At 44.2% G+C, this 18,021-nt stretch overlaps 2 protein-coding genes across 2 annotated transcripts in view; one reads left to right on the top strand and one right to left on the bottom strand.

The window, feature by feature from the left end:
* The first annotated feature begins 3,906 nt into the window (after nucleotides 1-3,906).
* Nucleotides 3,907-13,163, top strand: LOC309516289 (E3 ubiquitin-protein ligase RNF113A-like). Its single transcript, XM_082195073.1, has 10 exons — nucleotides 3,907-4,065; nucleotides 5,090-5,166; nucleotides 5,252-5,356; nucleotides 6,636-6,743; nucleotides 7,153-7,262; nucleotides 8,438-8,544; nucleotides 8,697-8,786; nucleotides 10,476-10,569; nucleotides 11,581-11,687; nucleotides 13,014-13,163. Exons 1-10 carry the CDS (start codon nucleotides 3,966-3,968, stop codon nucleotides 13,145-13,147), a joined length of 1,032 nt encoding a protein of 343 aa, XP_082051199.1. The 5' UTR covers nucleotides 3,907-3,965; the 3' UTR covers nucleotides 13,148-13,163.
* A 623-nt stretch (nucleotides 13,164-13,786) lies between these two features.
* The window catches only part of STRADA (STE20 related adaptor alpha), a 20,439-nt gene continuing 16,204 nt past the window's right edge, over nucleotides 13,787-18,021 (bottom strand). The window contains exons 10-12 of the mRNA XM_082195385.1: nucleotides 17,757-18,010; nucleotides 16,865-16,907; nucleotides 13,787-15,212 (exon numbers count right to left, since the gene is read on the bottom strand). Coding sequence (XP_082051511.1) covers nucleotides 15,060-15,212; nucleotides 16,865-16,907; nucleotides 17,757-18,010 — 450 coding nt within the window. The 3' untranslated portion in view covers nucleotides 13,787-15,059. The remainder of the gene's footprint in view (nucleotides 15,213-16,864; nucleotides 16,908-17,756; nucleotides 18,011-18,021) is intronic.

Genomic DNA, 18,021 nt, shown 5'->3' with positions numbered 1-18,021 from the left:
TTAAGCAGAGGTTGGACAGCCATCTATCATGGATGCCTTGGTTGAGCTCCCTGAATTGCAGGGGTTTGGCAGAGATGACCCTGCAAGTCCCTTCCAAGTCTATAATGCTTATTAAAGGAGAGAGCAGGCACTATACAAATCTTCTTGAGGACTTGTAAGTGTTCCACAAAAGGCTAGTCACATATAGAGTTAGATATGGGAATATTGTCATGGAAACAGTTTATCTGAGCTAGTGAGGTGGGGAGAGGAGTGTTAAAGAGTGCAAATTTCAAATGTCTCCTTTCCTCTTTATCTGTTCTTTCTCTTCCTGTTCGAATCCCCCCGCCCCGCCACTTTTAGATGATAACATTAATTCCTTCACTTACTTAATTCAAAATGTGGTCAGCCAGTGCTGCCATGCTTTGGAGACGCATATTACTGCATATTGCTTTATTTGGTATAAGTTTTTTATTTTAAAGTTATTATGACTTTTTATATAGGATCTTATTGTTACTATTAATGTTTGATGTATTATTATTATTATTATTAGGACTGGAAGCCACCCAGAGTGGCTGGGGCAGAGTGGGCAGGGTAATAATAATAATAATAATAATAATAATAATAATTAAAAAATAATAATAATAATAATAATAAGAAGAAGAAGCTTGCCCCCACATTTAAAATACTCTTACAGGCCACATGAACTCCAAGTGGGCAAATTTCCAGGGAATTCAGGCACTTACCCAGAGTTCAATTTCCTTTGGAATGAGGCACATAAAGCCTGCAGTGTCTTTAGAATATATGGTTTATTGACACATCTATACAACCTGAGCCTAAGATGGAAGGGTTCACACCATTAACATGCAAAGAGGTCTTGCTTCTAGCATAGTCACAGGCTTGGATTCTTTAATTTATTTATTATTAAAGATTTTCTTGTTTTACAGAAGTATGTGTAATGTCTCTCGTATTTTTTCCATGTAACATTTTTACAATCAGTTTCATTTGTTGAGACATTAGGAAGAAAAGGGGTGGAGGGGGGAAAGATGGGTGGAGGTGGGGTGGGGTGGCGATGTTTCTATTTTACTTAATATATGTGGGGTTTTGTGTCAGCGTTGCTTGTGCAGGTTCTCTGCTGTTCACTTGTGTTCCTTTGGCGGTGAGAGAGGTTGGGGTTGGCCTAGGGTGTGGTTGTTCGTTTGTGATTGGCTGTGGTGATATTTGTTTTTGTGAGTGAGTGGGGTAGGTGTGTGTTTTGGATCAGGTTAGCCATATTGATTTGTATGCTGTTGGTGGATTATTGTCATTGTCTTGTTGGGCTGTGTATGTGATAAAGGGGAGCCATACCGGGGTAAAGGCGTCTTCTTCTGTTTGTCCCCGTGTCAGTTTCAGTTTACAGTGGTACCTCGGGTTACATACGCTTCAGGTTACATACGCTTCAGGTTACAGACTCCGCTAACCTAGAAATAGTACCTCGGGTTAAGAACTTTGCTTCAGGATGCGAACAGAAATTGTGCTCCGGCGATGTGGCAGCAGCAGGAGGCCCCATTAGCTAAAGTGGTGCTTCAGGTTAAGAACAGTTTCAGGTTAAGAACGGTCCTCCGGAACGAATTAAGTACTTAACCCGAGGTACCACTGTATTGGTTACTTTTTCTAGTAGGGCTGTTTCCCATACTATTTGGTACCATTGGTCCATGCTTACCACAGGCTTGGATTCTAGCAGAAATCAGGCATGACTCTGACCCCCAGCTTCTGCCTTCTCTCACCTCTCTCACACACTAGATTATTTCCTTTCTCACTACCAGACAGGCAGGGGAGGGAGGCCCACCCATTTGTCAGAGGGCGCCATCACTTATTTTGTTACACTAATGGTTTTCTTCTCTGGCGATCACTCGTAGCCGAGTAAGATTGTCTTCCATGAACACGGTTTTAACAGTGAGTCTGTAAGTGACTCTGGAGGTCAATTCTGGATCCACACGTCCTTCCGCAGTGGGGACGTAGGTTTCCGGGTGGGAGTTGATCACGGTGAGGGTTTGCCAAGTGTGCCTTCCTCTTAGTACATTTCTCCCTCTTGTCCTGAGTTCTAACGGTGGTCCTTAATTGGCAACTTCCTGCGGCAGCTAGACTGGGGACTGGAAGTGGTCGTCGAGACCACATAACACCGGTCCTGAAAAACCTACATTGGCTCTCAGTACATTTATGGGCACAATTCAAAGTGTTGGTGCTGACCTTTAAAGCCCTAAATGGCCTCAGCCCAGTATACCTGAAGGAGCGTCTCCACTCCCATCGTTCTGCCCGGACACGGAGGTCCAGCTCCGAGGGCCTTCTGGTGGTTCCCTCACTGCGAGAAGCAAAGTTACAGGGAACCAGGCAGGGGGTCTTCTTGGTAGTGGCACCTGCCCTGTGGAACGCCCTCCCATCAGATGTCAAAGAAATAAAAAACTATCTGACTTTTAGAAGACATCTGAAGGCAGCCCTGTTTAGGGAAGTTTTTTTATGTTTGATGCTTTATCATGTTTTGAATAATCTGTTGGGAGCCGCCCAGAGTGGTTGGGGAGGCCTGGTCAGATGGGCGGAGTACATGTATTATTATTATTATTATTATTATTATTACAACTATGGCCATATTGTCACAAACAGACTTGCCCAACCAGTTGAACAATGGAATCCCCCATTAGATTTTAACCCTTGCTGGATCCAGGAACCCAGGAATTAGAAGAGGCTCAGGCATCATACAGACTAACCTCCCAAACTCACAGCAGTATTTAAAAGAAGCAAATGTGATAAAAGTAGAAGAGTGTGTTATTTCGAGCTGCTCAAGGGTCCCTTCAGGAACAAATAGCAGGAGCACTTCTTGCTGAGCTTCATTGCTTCTGCCTCCCCTCCGAGCTCACAGGGCAGGTTGGGGTTGGGAGGTGGCTGAGAGTGGAGCACGTAAGCAGAGGCGGTTTTAGGGTAGCGCAACCGGTTTGGCTGCACTGGGCACTAGTGCCACTGGGTGTGCTGCACCAATGATGTAGAATGGAGTGTGAGAGGAGGGGGGTGCCAAATTTTAGCATCACACAGGGCGCTGCAAATATTTGAGAGCCCAAAGTCCACCTGTGATTTACGGCAGCCCTGTAAGGTAGTCCGTTGTTACTGTTGCAAACTATTAGAGGGAGCACAGGCTGGCTTGGATTTCCATCCATCTTCCCTGCGAAATAAAGAATGCAGCAGTCTACTTATAATTGTCTGCCCTGCCCTGATCCAGGACTCAGTTGCATGTCAGAAAGCTTTTGCTCCATCAGTCAGTATGAGATGCACTGCATAATCATAATCATAGTAATAATAATTGTTGTCCCACCTTTTCCCCTGACGGGACTCAAGGCGGCTTCCAGATAAAAATAGGAACAGCTAAAACATAGAAAAAACAATAATAATAAAAATAAGCATTGATAGAATTAAAACTATAAAGAGATAGATATACAGTTGACTAGGATAGCCCAGTTGGCAGAGCATGAGACTCTTAATATCAGGGTTAAGATCTGTTAAAAGCCCAACCATAAAAATAATTACAATAGAGAACATGTTTAAATGTTCGAAAATATCAGAACGACTACATTTCTCCCACATGGCCCATAGTTTAAAGGAGCAGGGAATCGTGTATTTATTGCTATATTCCTCTCTCTTTTTCTTTTTAAGTGAGGGTTAAGATCCCCTCACCGGATCGCGGCAAGCCTTGAAATCCTTTGCCGGGGGAACAAGACGGAGGAGAAACGGGAAGGATCCCGAAGCGAACTCGGAAGCTCTCCGTTACGTGCGAGTCTACTTTAAAAAAATCATAACAATCACATTCCACTACGTCACAACGATAGAGCCGACGAGCGGTAGAGCGTCGCCTCACTGTCCGTACGCCCAGGTAGAGCCTTGGCGGATTGGCCGCTGTTCGGGAGGAGGGGGATAGAGAGGTATCTCAGCTCTTCCGCTTCCGGTGAGGCTTCGTACTTGCGATGGCGGCCCCTCAGCCCGTTTGCAGCTTCCTCTTCAAGAAGCGTCGCCCCGCGCCCGGGAGGGGCCAGCGCAAAAGGCCGGGCAGCGACCAGGAGCCCGGTGAGAGACCCAGCCGGTCGGCGCTGGGGGCGGGTGGACCAAGGGGGGGGGGGCAGTTAGGCTAAGCTTCCTTGTTGTCATGATGGGGCTGCCATTCAAAAGCGCTCGGAGAACTGTTTTTATTGCAATTATTTGCATGGTATATCCGTGTGTCACACACGCTCACAATTTTTGTCCGTGTTTGCTTTTTTAATGACTGCCTTGTTTTTTTACTTGTTGAATTCTTCTATCTTACCCAGGGCAGCCCAAAGCAACTTAACAACCGACCAAAACAAAGGGACAAACATCCCCTCAAATACACATACTGTACAGATACATTAAAAACCAAGGGGGAAATGTAATATGTTAAGAAAAATACCTGACCGGCTTCTAATTAGTGTTTTGCAGGTTGTAATTGTCTTGTTTAACCACTATGTCCATGTTAAAAATAGTTCTAGTCCCCACCTTCCACACATCCATGTACCTGTGGTTCGTTTATTTTGGTTTTATTTTATGTCTCTTGTGTGTTCAACAGTGATCTATAATTGTATATGGACTATGTATATTGTCACCAGATCCTATTGGATAACATTGCTATTTGCATAATCTCCTATAACCTTTTTTTTTGAGAATTAATGAAAAAAATATATAGTTATTGGGAGTTTTAGCAGCTGCTGAAATTTTATCTCCTGCACAACTGTTAAAGGTGCAGGAGCCACTGCTGCGTGAGCACTGCTCTTAGTTACTCCCCCTGGCAATATAAGACAGGTGTGTACTTGTGTGTGTTTTCTTTCTGTCTCTGGCATAGAAGAGTAGGATATTCTTTGCCATAGGAAAGAGAGTTAGCAGGCTTCTTCAGAACCTGTTGTTTAGGAACAAAAGTAAGCCATTGCCTCTTGAATAAAGCAGCTGGCTACCTTTGTTCATAGGAACATAAACTTATTTCAGTGGGGTGGGAGGGCCCTGTAGCCAAACAAGGGACGTATCATGGGAGATGCAGCCTGTTTTAGTACTTTCATAATGCTTGTGTCCCTCCACCCAACAGGGAGCAGCAGTGATGAAGGCAGCACGGTGGTCAGGAAGGAGAGACGCAAGGAAGTTTCCAACCCCATGATTCAGAAGGTGATGCAGTTTCCCCAAGTGCCCATGAATATGTCCCCTCTTGAATGTTTCTTAGTTAACTCCCACTGATTTTTCCATCTTCTAGACCAAGAAAAGTGTGAAAGAACACACCTCATACGCGTCCAGCAGTAGCGATGACGAGGGCAAGTCTAAAAGAATTGGAGTTGCATATAAGTCTACAAGATCTGCGGTAGGAGTGTTTAAAGTGTGCGAAACCAACATTAGGTGATGCACAGCTTATTGGCAAGAGTTTCTGATGCCAAGCACTTGAATAATAGCAAGTAAAATTGCAAGGGGTGTGTGTGTGTGTGAATCTCTGCCCATGGCTTCCCTGCTGGCATCTGTCCTTTTTGACAGTGGAGTGCCTCTTTGGGAGTGAGGTCAAGCTGTTGGAAGGTTGCAGCACCTTGTTGTGTCTGTAGAGACTGATGTGGGAGAAACATGTTTTGTTGCAGCTGGGGCAGATGAAGGTGTCCAGTTATGCTGCTACAGATGCACCATGGCATTTCTTCTCTCTGTGCTTTTCCCAGCGGTCATTTGTCCTTTGCCAGTAGCTGATTTCACAGCTTCTATGTTCCTTAACTGCAATATATAGCTATTTACTGGTGGCCTTTGTACACATCTGCGGACCATTTTTATAGTTTTATGAAGTAACCCAGGGATGGTATGTACTTGCCTTTGTAGGTTATCCCAGTGACAGGCTCAGAAGGTGCAGCAGCAATTGGCTCCACGCTCTCCCAAGCTCTACTCTGGTTAGGGGTGCTGGGGTTAATAATAATAATAATAATAATAATAATAATAATAATAATAGTATCAGGTCCTCCGTCTGAAGTCTGGCAGCCCCTGCATTAGAGAGAGCATGCATCTGTTTGAATGAATCACTAGAATAACTGCTAATTCCAATAACAGTTTAATGCTAACTTAAAGGTAAAGGGACCCCTGACCATTAGGTCCAGTCATGGCCGACTCTGGGGTTGTGGCGCTCATCTTGCTTTATTGGCCGAGGGAGCCGGCATGTGGCCAGCATGACTAAGCCGCTTCTGGCAAACCAGAGCAGCGCACGGAAATGCCGTTTACCTTCCCGCCGGAGCGGTACCTATTTATCTACTTGCACTTTGACGTGCTTTCGAACTGCTAGGTTGGCAGGAGCAGGGACCGAGCAACGGGAGCTCACCCCGTCACGGGGATTCGAACCGCCGACCTTCTGATCAGCAAGTCCTAGGCTCTGTGGTTTAACCCATAGCACCACCCACGCCCCTTCAATGTGTATCTGAAGAAGTGTGCATGCACACGAAAGCTTATACCAAGAACTAACTTAGTTGGTCTTTAAGGTGCTACTGTAAGGAATTTTTTTTTATTTTGACTATGGCAGACCAACACGGCTACCTATCTGTAACTGGTCCCTTCAATGCTAGCTTAGTATTGTTCACTTCCCATGCTGCCCTACTAATAACATTCTTGTATCTTAGAAACCTGTGGGTCCGGAGGACATGGGCGCAACAGCTATATATGAGCTGGACACAGAGAAAGAGAAAGATGCACAAGCCATTTTTGAACGCAGCCAGCAAATACAGAAGGTGGGTATCTTTACCATTTAAAGGTTCCTTCCTTTACTACAACCTTTCTTAGTGGCATTTCTCATTTTTATTTTGCACCTCTTCCTTATTTTCCCCCAAGAGACTGCTGCTAGCATAATCTTTCTGGCCACTTGTATCACAGCCATCCTCTTCCTATTCCCTTCACAGATTTCCTCCTCCAGGTACATCACATTTTTATTTTTGCAATATTCAGTACTATTCTTGTTTCTGTTTTCTGCTGCTGTCTGGTCTCATCTCTGTTGTTCTGTATTTCACCAGTGCTCTTCTAAGCCGCTGCTTCATTGTACCAGTATGTGGGAATTGAGCTGGTTTCATGTGAGCAAGCTGCTGCTCTGGTGTCAACCAAGCTGTTTTACTGATGTGGTTTTTCCTCCCTGTCTCTGTTCAGGAACTTGAAGGGAAGGAAGACGATAAGATTTACCGTGGGATCAATAATTACCAAAAGTATGTGAAGCCAAAGGATACGTCCATGGGGAATGCTTCCTCAGGAATGGTAAGGTAAGGCAGGAAAGCATGAAACTTATCCTCAAAGAAAAACATTTTGCAGCACGGTGGCTCTATGTGAATTTTGTGCCTCAGAAAAATCCAGCTGGCTGATTTTTCTAACATTGCATTTTTTCCAATTACAAATCCTGCTCCTATTTCTAAGTTGCTTATGGTGTTGAGAAGTTCTCAGCTTACACTGCATATACATGATTTAATTTGTATGGCACTTTCCCATTGTTAAAATGATGCCCAAGGCAGCTTACAGCATGAAAAAAAATACTTAATTATAAATAACAAAAACAGAAATTATAAATAAAATACAGCAAAAAGTACACAACCAAATTGAAGTTTCCACATTAAATCATAATAAGATCTAAAAATAGAGATACAAAAAATAATAACAGCAACAACCCCACTCCCATCAAAGCCCAACTAAACAGTTCCTAAACCCAAGAATCTGATCAACACCTCAGCTTTTGTAGCTGAAGTCAGTCAGGACCGCACCCTCCCAGGCCAGGTGGGAAAAGGTGTGCAAGGCAGGGAGCAAGTCTCCCAGGACTCACAGCCAAGATGTATACAGTGGTACCTCGGGTTAAGTACTTAATTCGTTCCGGAGGTCCATTCTTAACCTGAAACTGTTCTTAACCTGAAGCACCACTTTAGCTAATGGGGCCTCCCACTGCTGCTGCACCACTGGAGCACGATTTCTGTTCTCATCCTGAAGCAAAGTTCTTAACCCGAGGTACTATTTCTGGGTTAGCGGAGTCTGTAACCTGAAGCATATGTAACCTGAAGTGTATGTAACCCGGGGTACCACTGTAGTTGTTCTTCATAGATTTGCAGTATTGTGGTGAGTCAACATGCGTATCTCTATGCATCCCAGAATGCTCTCTTTGTTCTATGAAGGTCATGCAGTTGACATGCCAGCAATAAATACCACCAAAATATAGCAGGATGACTGAAACAGATTTCCTGAAAATTCCAGATTTTTTAAAAAGCCAGTGTTAAACAGGTTTTGAAATATCATGTGAAGCCACCTTTCTCTTTATCAGATTTGTTCTTCAAATCTTCTTACTTAAAAAAACCTCACCATTCCCCATCTAACTACCACTTGAACCTCTCCTTGCTCCTTCGTCACAACTTATTATCTCCTTCTCCTGTTTTAAGGCCTTCCTTCTTCATTTCAGGAAGGGACCCATACGAGCCCCAGAGCATCTCAGGGCCACTGTGCGATGGGACTACCAACCTGACATCTGCAAGGATTACAAGGAAACTGGGTTTTGTGGATTTGGAGGTGAATGGCTGTTTCATATACTTTTCCTAATAGCGGATCTGTGTGATACCTGCTTAAGATTGTGCATCTCCATAAACGTAGAGGAAGTTGGCAGCAAGACAGAAATCACGTGACAAATGCTCACACGTTGTATTGGTTTGCTTTTCCGATAGACAGCTGCAAATTCCTCCATGACCGATCGGACTACAAGCATGGCTGGCAGATTGAACGAGAATTGGATGAGGGACGCTATGGAGTTAATGGTATGTTGAGCAATCCTTGCTCTCTTGCCTGAAGTTGTTCACCTTAAGATGTTTGAATGAGGGACTAGGAAATAGGCCTTTCAAATTTGCATGGCACAAAATTTAGAGGTGTAGAGGGCAAGATCGATACTACCTTTGGGCTGCATTGGAGAATAAACTAGGTGCATGACATCTAAGCCTTAATTAGAGACAAATTTCAAAGCTTTATTGTTAAATTCTATCAAGTATGCTTACGTGTTTTGTCTAACTTCGATACTGATTTTGAGGACATTGGGAAAATTATTCCTAGGGGATCAGCCTTCCTGAACTGCTTTTTCCTCAACACCTGCTTGCTTTCACCCTAAAACTTTGGTATAAAACAAGGCTGGGGAACCTGATGGCTGGGTTTGATGGGAAGTTGGGTGCCATTCCACGTCGCCCAACCACTGCCACAGTGTCCTTTCTCTTGGCAGATCAAGATGAGCAGATGACAGCAAAGGTTGCAAGGTTTTTAGCTGGGGCAATCAGAATAAGATCCAATATTTGACTATTGATTTAAAACCCTAAAATGTATTTTATATAATTCACTTTTTTATTTCTATTCTTTGTATATGATATTGTTGTTTTATTGCTATGGCTGATGGCTGACGCAAATAAAGATTCATTCATTCATTCAAGTTGGGTTCCCAACACCAGGAGAAAGTATAACAGAATAGCCCTTTCTAGTTCAAAAGCTCCTCAAAAGATTAAAAAGTAAATGGATAATTGAGGGTCAGGCAGCCATTTGGGTGATTTAGCATACATTAAGTGTTGCTATGCAGAGAGATGGATAAGTCACTTTGAAGGAGTGTTTAGGGGTATCTGGGACAAGTGGTATTTGCTAATCAGAATTAGCAAGCAATACCAGACTACAAAGGTAAGGGGGCATAGTGAGCTAAGTATTTGTTTTCTCCTTTTGATCTGCAAGCTTTTCAGTCACCGCTCAAGTTTTAACTAATGCTTTCCTGATGTTTCAAACTGCATGTGAGAGATTAAATTGGAAAAAGTGAGGAACAATCCATGTATTGTAGTAGCAGCTATTTTTCTTCTTTGAATGAAAAGATTATAGCAGTTGTTATGAGCTGGTGCGAGTTTCTTGTAAGATCATTTAGTTGATTAAAAGTGCAAAGACTGCAATACAGCTGGCTTCCTTTCTATGTTGCCTTCCTGCTACTTGTTGGTACTTAACGTCATGGCTGTGGTGCTGTTCAGATGGGCAATTTGCAGAGTTCTCCTTAAGATTTCATCCATTAAGGCTCATGGGTCACGGGTTGCCTTCTCTTTGTACAACCCCCCCCCCCTTAGATCTTTGTGGGGCCTCTTCTGTTGTAAAAACTTGGAAGATATTCAGTAGGATTGTGCTTTTATGATAGCCAGGCATCTGCCTAGTTAAACTGCTGGAGCAAAGGCACCCCTCCTTTCTCTGTCTGTTAATAGAAAAGGGTGGGCGGGAGGGAGGAGAACAGGAGCAGATGGTTTGAGTGGGCAGTTTAATAAGCTCATTAAACCTAATATTTTCATCCTATGTGCTGGTGGCTTCAAAGGAGCCTAGATGTTGAAGGCTTGCCTATTCTTGGCAATATAGCTTCCTACACAGGGTGGGCAGGAGATAAGTCACATCCCGTTATAGTTAGCAGCAGAACCAAGCAAATGCTTCTTTCTTTTGAGCAGATGATGAAAACTACGAGGTGAGCAGTGACGACGAAGAACTGCCTTTCAAGTGTTTCATTTGCAGAAGCTCCTTCAAGAATCCTGTGGTGACCAAGTAAGATGGCTGGAGGATCCAGACGCTCCTTTTGTTTAAACTTGGAAGCTTTCCACATAGAGCTATGCGGGGGACTTTAAAAATAAAATAAGAAATGTGGCGATGACGCACAGTGAGGATCTTGGCTGGGGTGCGAGCATTCTGCAATTCTATAAAAGTACAGAAAAAAGCACACTTCTTTGTATTGGGGCATGGAGTTAAAAGGTAACGGGACCCCTGACCATTAGGTCCAGTCATGACCGACTCTAGGATTGCAGTGCTCATCTTGCTTTATTGGCCGAGGGAGCCGGCGTGCAGCTTCCGGGTCATGTGGCCAGCATGACTAAGCCGCTTCTGGCTAACCAGAGCAGTGCACGGAAATGCCGTTTACCTTCCTGCTGGAGCAGTACCTATTTATCTACTTGCACTTTGACGTGCTTTCGAACTGCTAGGTTGGCAGGAGCTGGGACTGAGCAACGGGAGCTCACCCCATCGCGGGGATTCGAACCGCCAACCTTGTGATCGGCAAGTCCTAGGCTCTGTGGTTTAACCCACAGTGCCACCTGCGTCCCTAGGGGCATGGAGTTAACATCCTGCAAACTCCGTTGGCATCAACCGGTCACAATAACAGTATTCTCAGTGTACGACTGTTTGAAGTTGAGACAAAAACAACCTCAAAAAGTGGGGCAAAAATATCAAATACAGTGGTGCCTCACAAGACGAAATTAATCCGTTCCGCGAGTCTCTTCGTCTTGCGGTTTTTCCGTCTTGCGAAGCACGGCTGTTAGCGGCTTAGCGGCTATTAGCGGCTTTAAGAGAAAGGAAACAAACTCACAAGAACTCGCAAGACGTTTCGTCTTGCGAAGCAAGACTATAGGGAAATTCGTCTTGCGGAACGACTCGAAAAACGGAAAACCCTTTCGTCTAGCGAGTTTTTCGTCTTTTGAGGTATTCGTCTTGCGGGGCACCACTGTAAGACATCTTGCTAGAAAGCTGCTGGAGCTGACTATCTCTGCTTTATGCTTTTTTGAGGTGTAAACATTACTTCTGTGAGAGATGTGCGCTGCAGCATTATCGGAAGTCTCAGCGATGTTACGTATGTGACAAGCAAACAAATGGTGTCTTCAACCCAGCCAAAGGTACTCTAGCTTGTGCTGGATTATGTCACATTGTGGGTGCGGGCAGGGTAGAAAGGTCAATTATTCTGACCGTGTTACAGCAAAATTACATGTTGGATGAATAGAGGCCATTTAGAAGTTTTGTAATGGATAGGCATTATGCAAAATTTCCCAGGAAATGGCAGAGGCGTCCACATTAATCCCTCAACAGAAAATATACAGGTTAGCAGCCCCTCAGGTTCCCTGGTTCTAAGCCGAAAGTCTGACTGCAGGGCCAGATTTCAAAGGGGCCACCCTTCTGTGATCCACTTTGATAGATGGGTGGCCTCCCCATCTTTCAGTCCCTTGGCATCAGGGGTTTTCAACTTCAAGCTGCACTTTGCAAAGAAAAAAAAAATCAGGAATGCATTCCCGAGTCATGCTTTGCAACCATGGCTTTAATTTGGCACATTTCAAATTTGGGGCCATTCTCTGCTGCCATGCAGGGTGCCAGATTCAAAAAGCACCAAATTCCGGCTGCAAAGCATGATTATTCATTTGCAGCCATGACTTAAGGTTCCCTGCACTTTGTGTCAGGCACAAGGAAAAGTGTGATTTGCCCAAAACAGACTTGTGGGCCTAATTAGGTTCTCTACCACCGCTGTGAGTTATCCCTTTAAATGTTATTGCTGCAACTAAAGTGAGACGTTTTTCAACATCGCTGCCACCTGCCTCACACTTAAATGATCTATCCTTATCCAGAGGGAATCAGTGACAGAACTGGGAAGGTCAGGTGGAAAGTCTCCTGTAAAAAACCAATCTGTCCTGAGCAAGTAACCTTTGAGGCAGACCAGTGTTCCAAGTGGGGTGGTGCGTGTACTGGCCTTGGCTATTTGCCCACTTCAAAGGGGAACTTTATCCCAAAGTAGGATTTCATAATATGCTCTTCCCTTTAGAAGGAAGTTGTTTCTCAACAAGTTCTACAAACTTCTTAAGCGGTAGCTCCCCCACCACAGTAGTTTGTCATGGCACTAAGTGTTTTTCAACAGATGCCTCACCCTGAAGGGTGGAGGTGGAAAGAAACCAGAGGCTCTTACTGTAAATTTTACCCTTAACTCAAATGAATTTAAATATTTGTAGCTAATTAAAATAAGGCCTCTAGGGCTGAGGAAAACTTGCCTATCCTGTTGGAAGCAAAAGAGCACTTTAGTTAGTGTTGCTTCTCCCGTCTGTCTTGTCATCCTGTGGGCTGGAATTATTTATATTCAGTGTGTGAACACCAAAGAAAGTAGTTTTCCAGTCATTTTTTGTGACTTGGGCCTTTTGTGTTATGAATCCGCACCCATACTTGGTCTTTTGTTTTTTTAGAGCTGATAACAAAGCTGGAAAAACGCAAGACTGAAGAGGGACTCCCAGATGATGTGGAAGAGCCAGTGACATTGCTCAGCCCTCATTCTCCACCCCCCTCCCTGCCTTCAGAAACTAGTTCTGTGGCTGAATAAATAACTTATACACAAATGAGTTGGCTTATCAGGCATTGTTCTTCCAGGTAAACTGAATCTGTGTGATAGGGACTACCTTGCTTCTCTACACACAGCTCCTGGCACTTTATGTTAAACAAAACAATTCGGGGGTGGGTGGGGGGAGAGCATTGTTTCTATCCCAGCAGCCTTCACATTTTGAAATCATTTTATAGCTAGCAAAGAATGTATTCCATTATTCTGCTTTTGTAGTCTGGAGAGTTTTAGCTTCCAATATTGGGCTTCTGTACCGCACAACATCCAGCCTAAGTTCATGATACTCTAGTTGGTCCTAATAAATGTATTATCTTTAAAAAGCCAGTTTATACTTCATAGAACCTATTTATTATAATAAAAAGCAAGGTCATTGCTTTAGTGAATCACCTTTTCCATCTTACCTCCATTCTGCTTCAATAACTGAACTTTGTCTCAGCAGAAACAAGAAGGAAAAGTTCCTTAGTTAAGTTAGCAAGACCAGGCTTTAGAATTCATAGGTTTAGACTGCTAGGCATGACACCCATTCTATATATCCCCAGAAGCTGTGCTTCCAATTACAGGTGCATAAATCTTTTTTGCAGAGCGAAAACAGGAAGACAGCTATGTTACACAAAAGTTCTACCATTTAAGAGTGCATAAAATTTTAATTGGCAACAAAACTAGAAGAGCAAACGTGGACTGGGGTTCAAGTACAGTGTAAGACACACAGGCATACATAAAAGTCCTGCATCGGCTCCAACCAGACAGATGCAGCATTGGCTCAGTGCTTGATTGAGTGAAAATGATTAAGAAGAAAACAGCTCCCCTGGGGGTGGGAGAGAAATAGGAAGAAAAGGCTTCACTACACCATTTGGGGAAACTTCAGAACAGCAAGGTGTGTAGTAGACAGGAATACAGGGGGAAAGTGTTCAAGGTTCTGCAAGTTTTGTCATCTACCAGCACTTGTCCTAGGTGGAAACTAAAACTGGAGTGGCAAAGCATTTTTAGAATGAAAAGCTACAGTGAACAATGAACACCCATGCCCCTAAGAAAAAGAGGGTAGAATTTTGGCAGAGATACAGAGGAGTTTTTTAAATACGTTCAACCTGTGTTGGAGAGACAGCTAGGACCAGCATCTCTTAAACTCCTTACCCATCTCTTCCAGCAGAGTACATTTTAAGTGTTTCTTTTTAAAAAAACAGGAGTGCACAGCACTCAGATCCACAGATGGAGGTGAGCCATTACAGCAATACTTACACTAGGGGAAAATGCTGGCTTTGCTAGAAAGTGATTGAGTTCTGCCTTTCTGGTTTGCTGTTGGAAACTTTTAGCACCATAGGGTAAAGTCTACCATTCCCATCATCCTTTGATTATCCAGTGGGAAGGAGGAAAGGGGGGGGGAATACATTCAGCATGGGATGCAGCTGTTGCAAATGCTACCTTCACTTTTGTCTTGCAAAGCTGTTGATTTTTCCATTGGGTAAGAATGCTTTGCAAGTAATATATGAACATTCAAGCTGATCCCCAGCTCTCTCAAAGGCAACCCTCGACTAGGAAGCTACAGCAAGGAACACCCAAATATCCTCCCTAAACCTGGAGCTCTTGCAACAGCACAGATATGGCAGGGGAAAACTGGTTCAATGGGCCATCATTTTGAATGCAAACATACCAAAAGCTGAGCTAGAAGTCACTAGCACCACATCCTTACTGCACTCACTGCACTCCCACAAGTCTATACTCCCTGGGTCTTGCTCCAGTGTGTCATCTAGACCACCTTCCTATGGAAGACGTAAACTGCAGTATAACGTCACGAGTCGGTGAGAAAGGGAGGTGGTGTTACATAAGTAAACCATGCCTGAAGAAAGCTTGCTTTCTCTCAAGAACTTCTGCACTTTATACGCTTCCTTCTGTTGGAGGTCTAGAACTCCCAGTCATCCATCTCAAGCTGCTCCAGATGGGAAACCAGTCCAAAAATAAGACTAGGATCTTGTGCCTGCATGCCTTCAAAGCTGGTGATAGGTGTGACAGGATACAGCAGTTCAGGAAGCGCTTCAGAGGCACGGCGTTTGATCTGGAAGACATGGGGAGAAGGGGAAATGCTAACTTGAGCAGAATTAAGAATTCCAAGCCAGAGTGAAGCGGTTAAGTGTAACTTACACCCGTCTTATTATAGCCATGGGGCAGGGTATACAACTGCACTTTGAATATTTGGACATTCTCTGCACGTGCTGCTAATTTAGTTTCATTGACTATTGTGGTCTCCACTGAAATAATAAAATGGAATTCTGGCTTTCATTAGTTTCATAGCTGCTGGGAACAAACAGAGCTTGGCTGTTGCCTTCATGCCCTGTTTGTAAGTGTCTCTGCCCACTGTTGGAAATAGGACAGTGGACTAGATAGATCACCCAGGGCCCCCTTCTGTTAGGAGACGAGGAGGTGGCATTTGTGGAAAAGTCAAGCCAGGTTGAATTTTGTATTGGGTGTTCTATCCAAACACAACTGCTCTTATTTCCTCCATTATACCCTCATATTCATACATTTTCCACCTTTTGCAGCATTTCTGAATGACAACCTCACTGGGGGGGGGGGATCCCAACAGTTCCCTGACTTCCTGGTAATCTGGTTTCACAGTGTAATCCAAAACAAATCCAACAAGTCATGAGTATAGGGGATGGCTAATGTCTGGGCTGGAGCCAAACAAATTTCTCCCCTCCCCTCCCCAAAATGTCGGCAGTGTCAGCAAAAATTAAAACCAGTGCTGTGGTGTGCAGGGTGGTTTAAACCCATCCACTCCTTCCAGAAGCCTGATGGGGATGCAAATCACCCTCTTCTCATTCATCAGATTAAACATCTGATGAGTGGGGAGAAAGCAGCAGAACACCCCTTCCTAGCGGATCAACACAGATGTGTGCAAGTGAAGAGAGTGGGGTGGTCACATACATCACTGAGGGCTGACCAATGTAGCCCTTGAGCCAAAGAATTGGTTAGCACGCCTGCATTAGAAAAATGGGGGAAATTACCAAATTTTGTATAGCTAAAGGCTCAGCACAATACAACAAAATAAACTCTCAAAAAAAAACCCAAAAAAAACCCCCAACCCACCCACCCCCATCATGCACTGGTATCACTGATAAATTGTATACAGCCTGAGTGATGTGTCTGGCAAGGGACATTACCAAAGGACACTGCTATTTGTTTCAGGCTAGTGACCAGCAGCAAGGCCATTGCAATTACATAAGCAGGATTACATGCATTTTCTCAACAGGCAGACAAACCTGAAAAACAAAAATTTCCTAACCTTCAGAGTAGGATTGGGTCAGTGCTTTTACTAAAGGGTAGATACTTTAGCCTCAGCAAGGCTGGGGGAGAGACAGAATAGTGTTGGAGCAACTCACAGCCAGTGAGGAAGGGAGAAAAAAGTCTCAAAAATCCTGAGTTGCAGAAACAATCTCCTTGGCTCACTGGACATATATAGCGAGGTGTGCTTTGCGTTCCTTGCAATTCCTTGGCCCTCTTGCCCACCACCAGATCAAAGTGCCCTCATTCACCCAAGGGTTGTAATAAAAACCAAGAGCAGCTTCCGAGTTTCAAAACCCTCAAAAAGTCCCCACAGGAGAAAGTTCCAATAGCAACAGGGTCCCCCCTCCCCCGGTTTCTGGAGTACTACTTTCTGCTACAGCATGATGAAAAAAAGGAAGAATATTACTGGGGCAAAAGTGTTACCTGTTTGAAAAAGGAATGGTTGAGCAGCGTACTTGCACTTGGCCTGTTCAAGAAAATAACATGAAGGGGTGGCGTATCAGTACAAGAAGGAATAAGGATGGAGAGAGAGCAGTAAATGTTATATTTTATAGCTTCAGGATGGTGAAGCTATAAGAAACACTTGCGCACTGTTTGTGGCTTTCCTATCTGCCCCAAGTGAGAAAAAGCTTCGGAACGTCCATATCCAGGTTAATGAAAGAACAGTGGGGAACAGGAACTGCAAGGGACATACAATCCCTGTTCCAACTACATTTGATTACACCTGAAAGCCACCATCCTCTCTATCAACCTGGGCTAGTAGTTCATCGAAGACGTTTCTTGCTGTGGCTACATGTATGACTACATCAACGGCTATCCTGACTGTATCAACACTGATCACAAAAGCCATTCTACATCTGCACATTTGGAACAGGTGAATACATTCAAGCAGAGAGGACATTTACATACTTTGTTATTGCTTTGCACCTTCTGAGAGCAGATCTGTTTGATAAAGACTTTGAATGTTCCCCTTTTACCAGCCAACACTATGAGAATCTGCTCTATAGGTATACACAAACAGCTGCTTTGATTCATCAAGCCCTGCAGGGTGTTTTAGCTCGGTCTCCTCCACCAGACGCTTTACAATTATCAAGTGTACCCCCTGTATCGGAGTTTCCAGGCCTTCCACGTTCTGGTGACAGAACCTAGGTTATGGTTAGAGAATATGGATTCTACCAAGTGATGGTCTTCCTTCTTCTACCATCCCACTAGCGGAAAAAGGTTTCAATGTATACCAAGCATCACATAGGTCTCCCACATCACCAGCCTTTTCAAACCTTCCTCAGTCAGTGAGATTTCTTTGTTTTTGCTATACCTCAGGTCCGGGTTCCTTTGTAGGCATTGCTCCACAAAGTGGTGGAAGGAGGGCGAGAAGGTACGGTGGTATGGATGTGGTGCTGCCTCGCCATTAGAGGCCCTGGCACTGCTGGCTGCCATGCCTTCCCCCAGCCCAGTGCTAACCCCTGAGCGCGACGGCTTCATGGTCAGCTCCTCTGGAGGAATAGTCGTTGTGTCCAGCAGGCAAGGGACAGTGCCATTTAGCTTCTCCAAAAGCATCTGAAGTACAAGAGAGGGGGAAA

Source organism: Podarcis vaucheri (assembly GCF_965113315.1).
Source record: "Podarcis vaucheri genome assembly, chromosome: 13".
Taxonomy (NCBI): Eukaryota; Metazoa; Chordata; class Lepidosauria; order Squamata; family Lacertidae; genus Podarcis; species Podarcis vaucheri.
Note: the sequence above shows the minus strand (reverse complement) of the source record. Positions and strands in the feature narration are given on the sequence as shown.

Excerpts from the sequence above, each read along its gene's own strand:
- LOC309516289 (XM_082195073.1), top strand. The coding sequence starts at position 3,966 with ATGGCGGCCCCTCAGCCCGTTTGCAGCTTCCTCTTCAAGAAGCGTCGC. Across the intron at positions 4,066-5,089 it reads GGGCAGCGACCAGGAGCCCG|GGAGCAGCAGTGATGAAGGC; the intron begins GTGAGAGACCCA and ends TCCACCCAACAG. Across the intron at positions 11,688-13,013 it reads TGTCTTCAACCCAGCCAAAG|AGCTGATAACAAAGCTGGAA; the intron begins GTACTCTAGCTT and ends TTGTTTTTTTAG.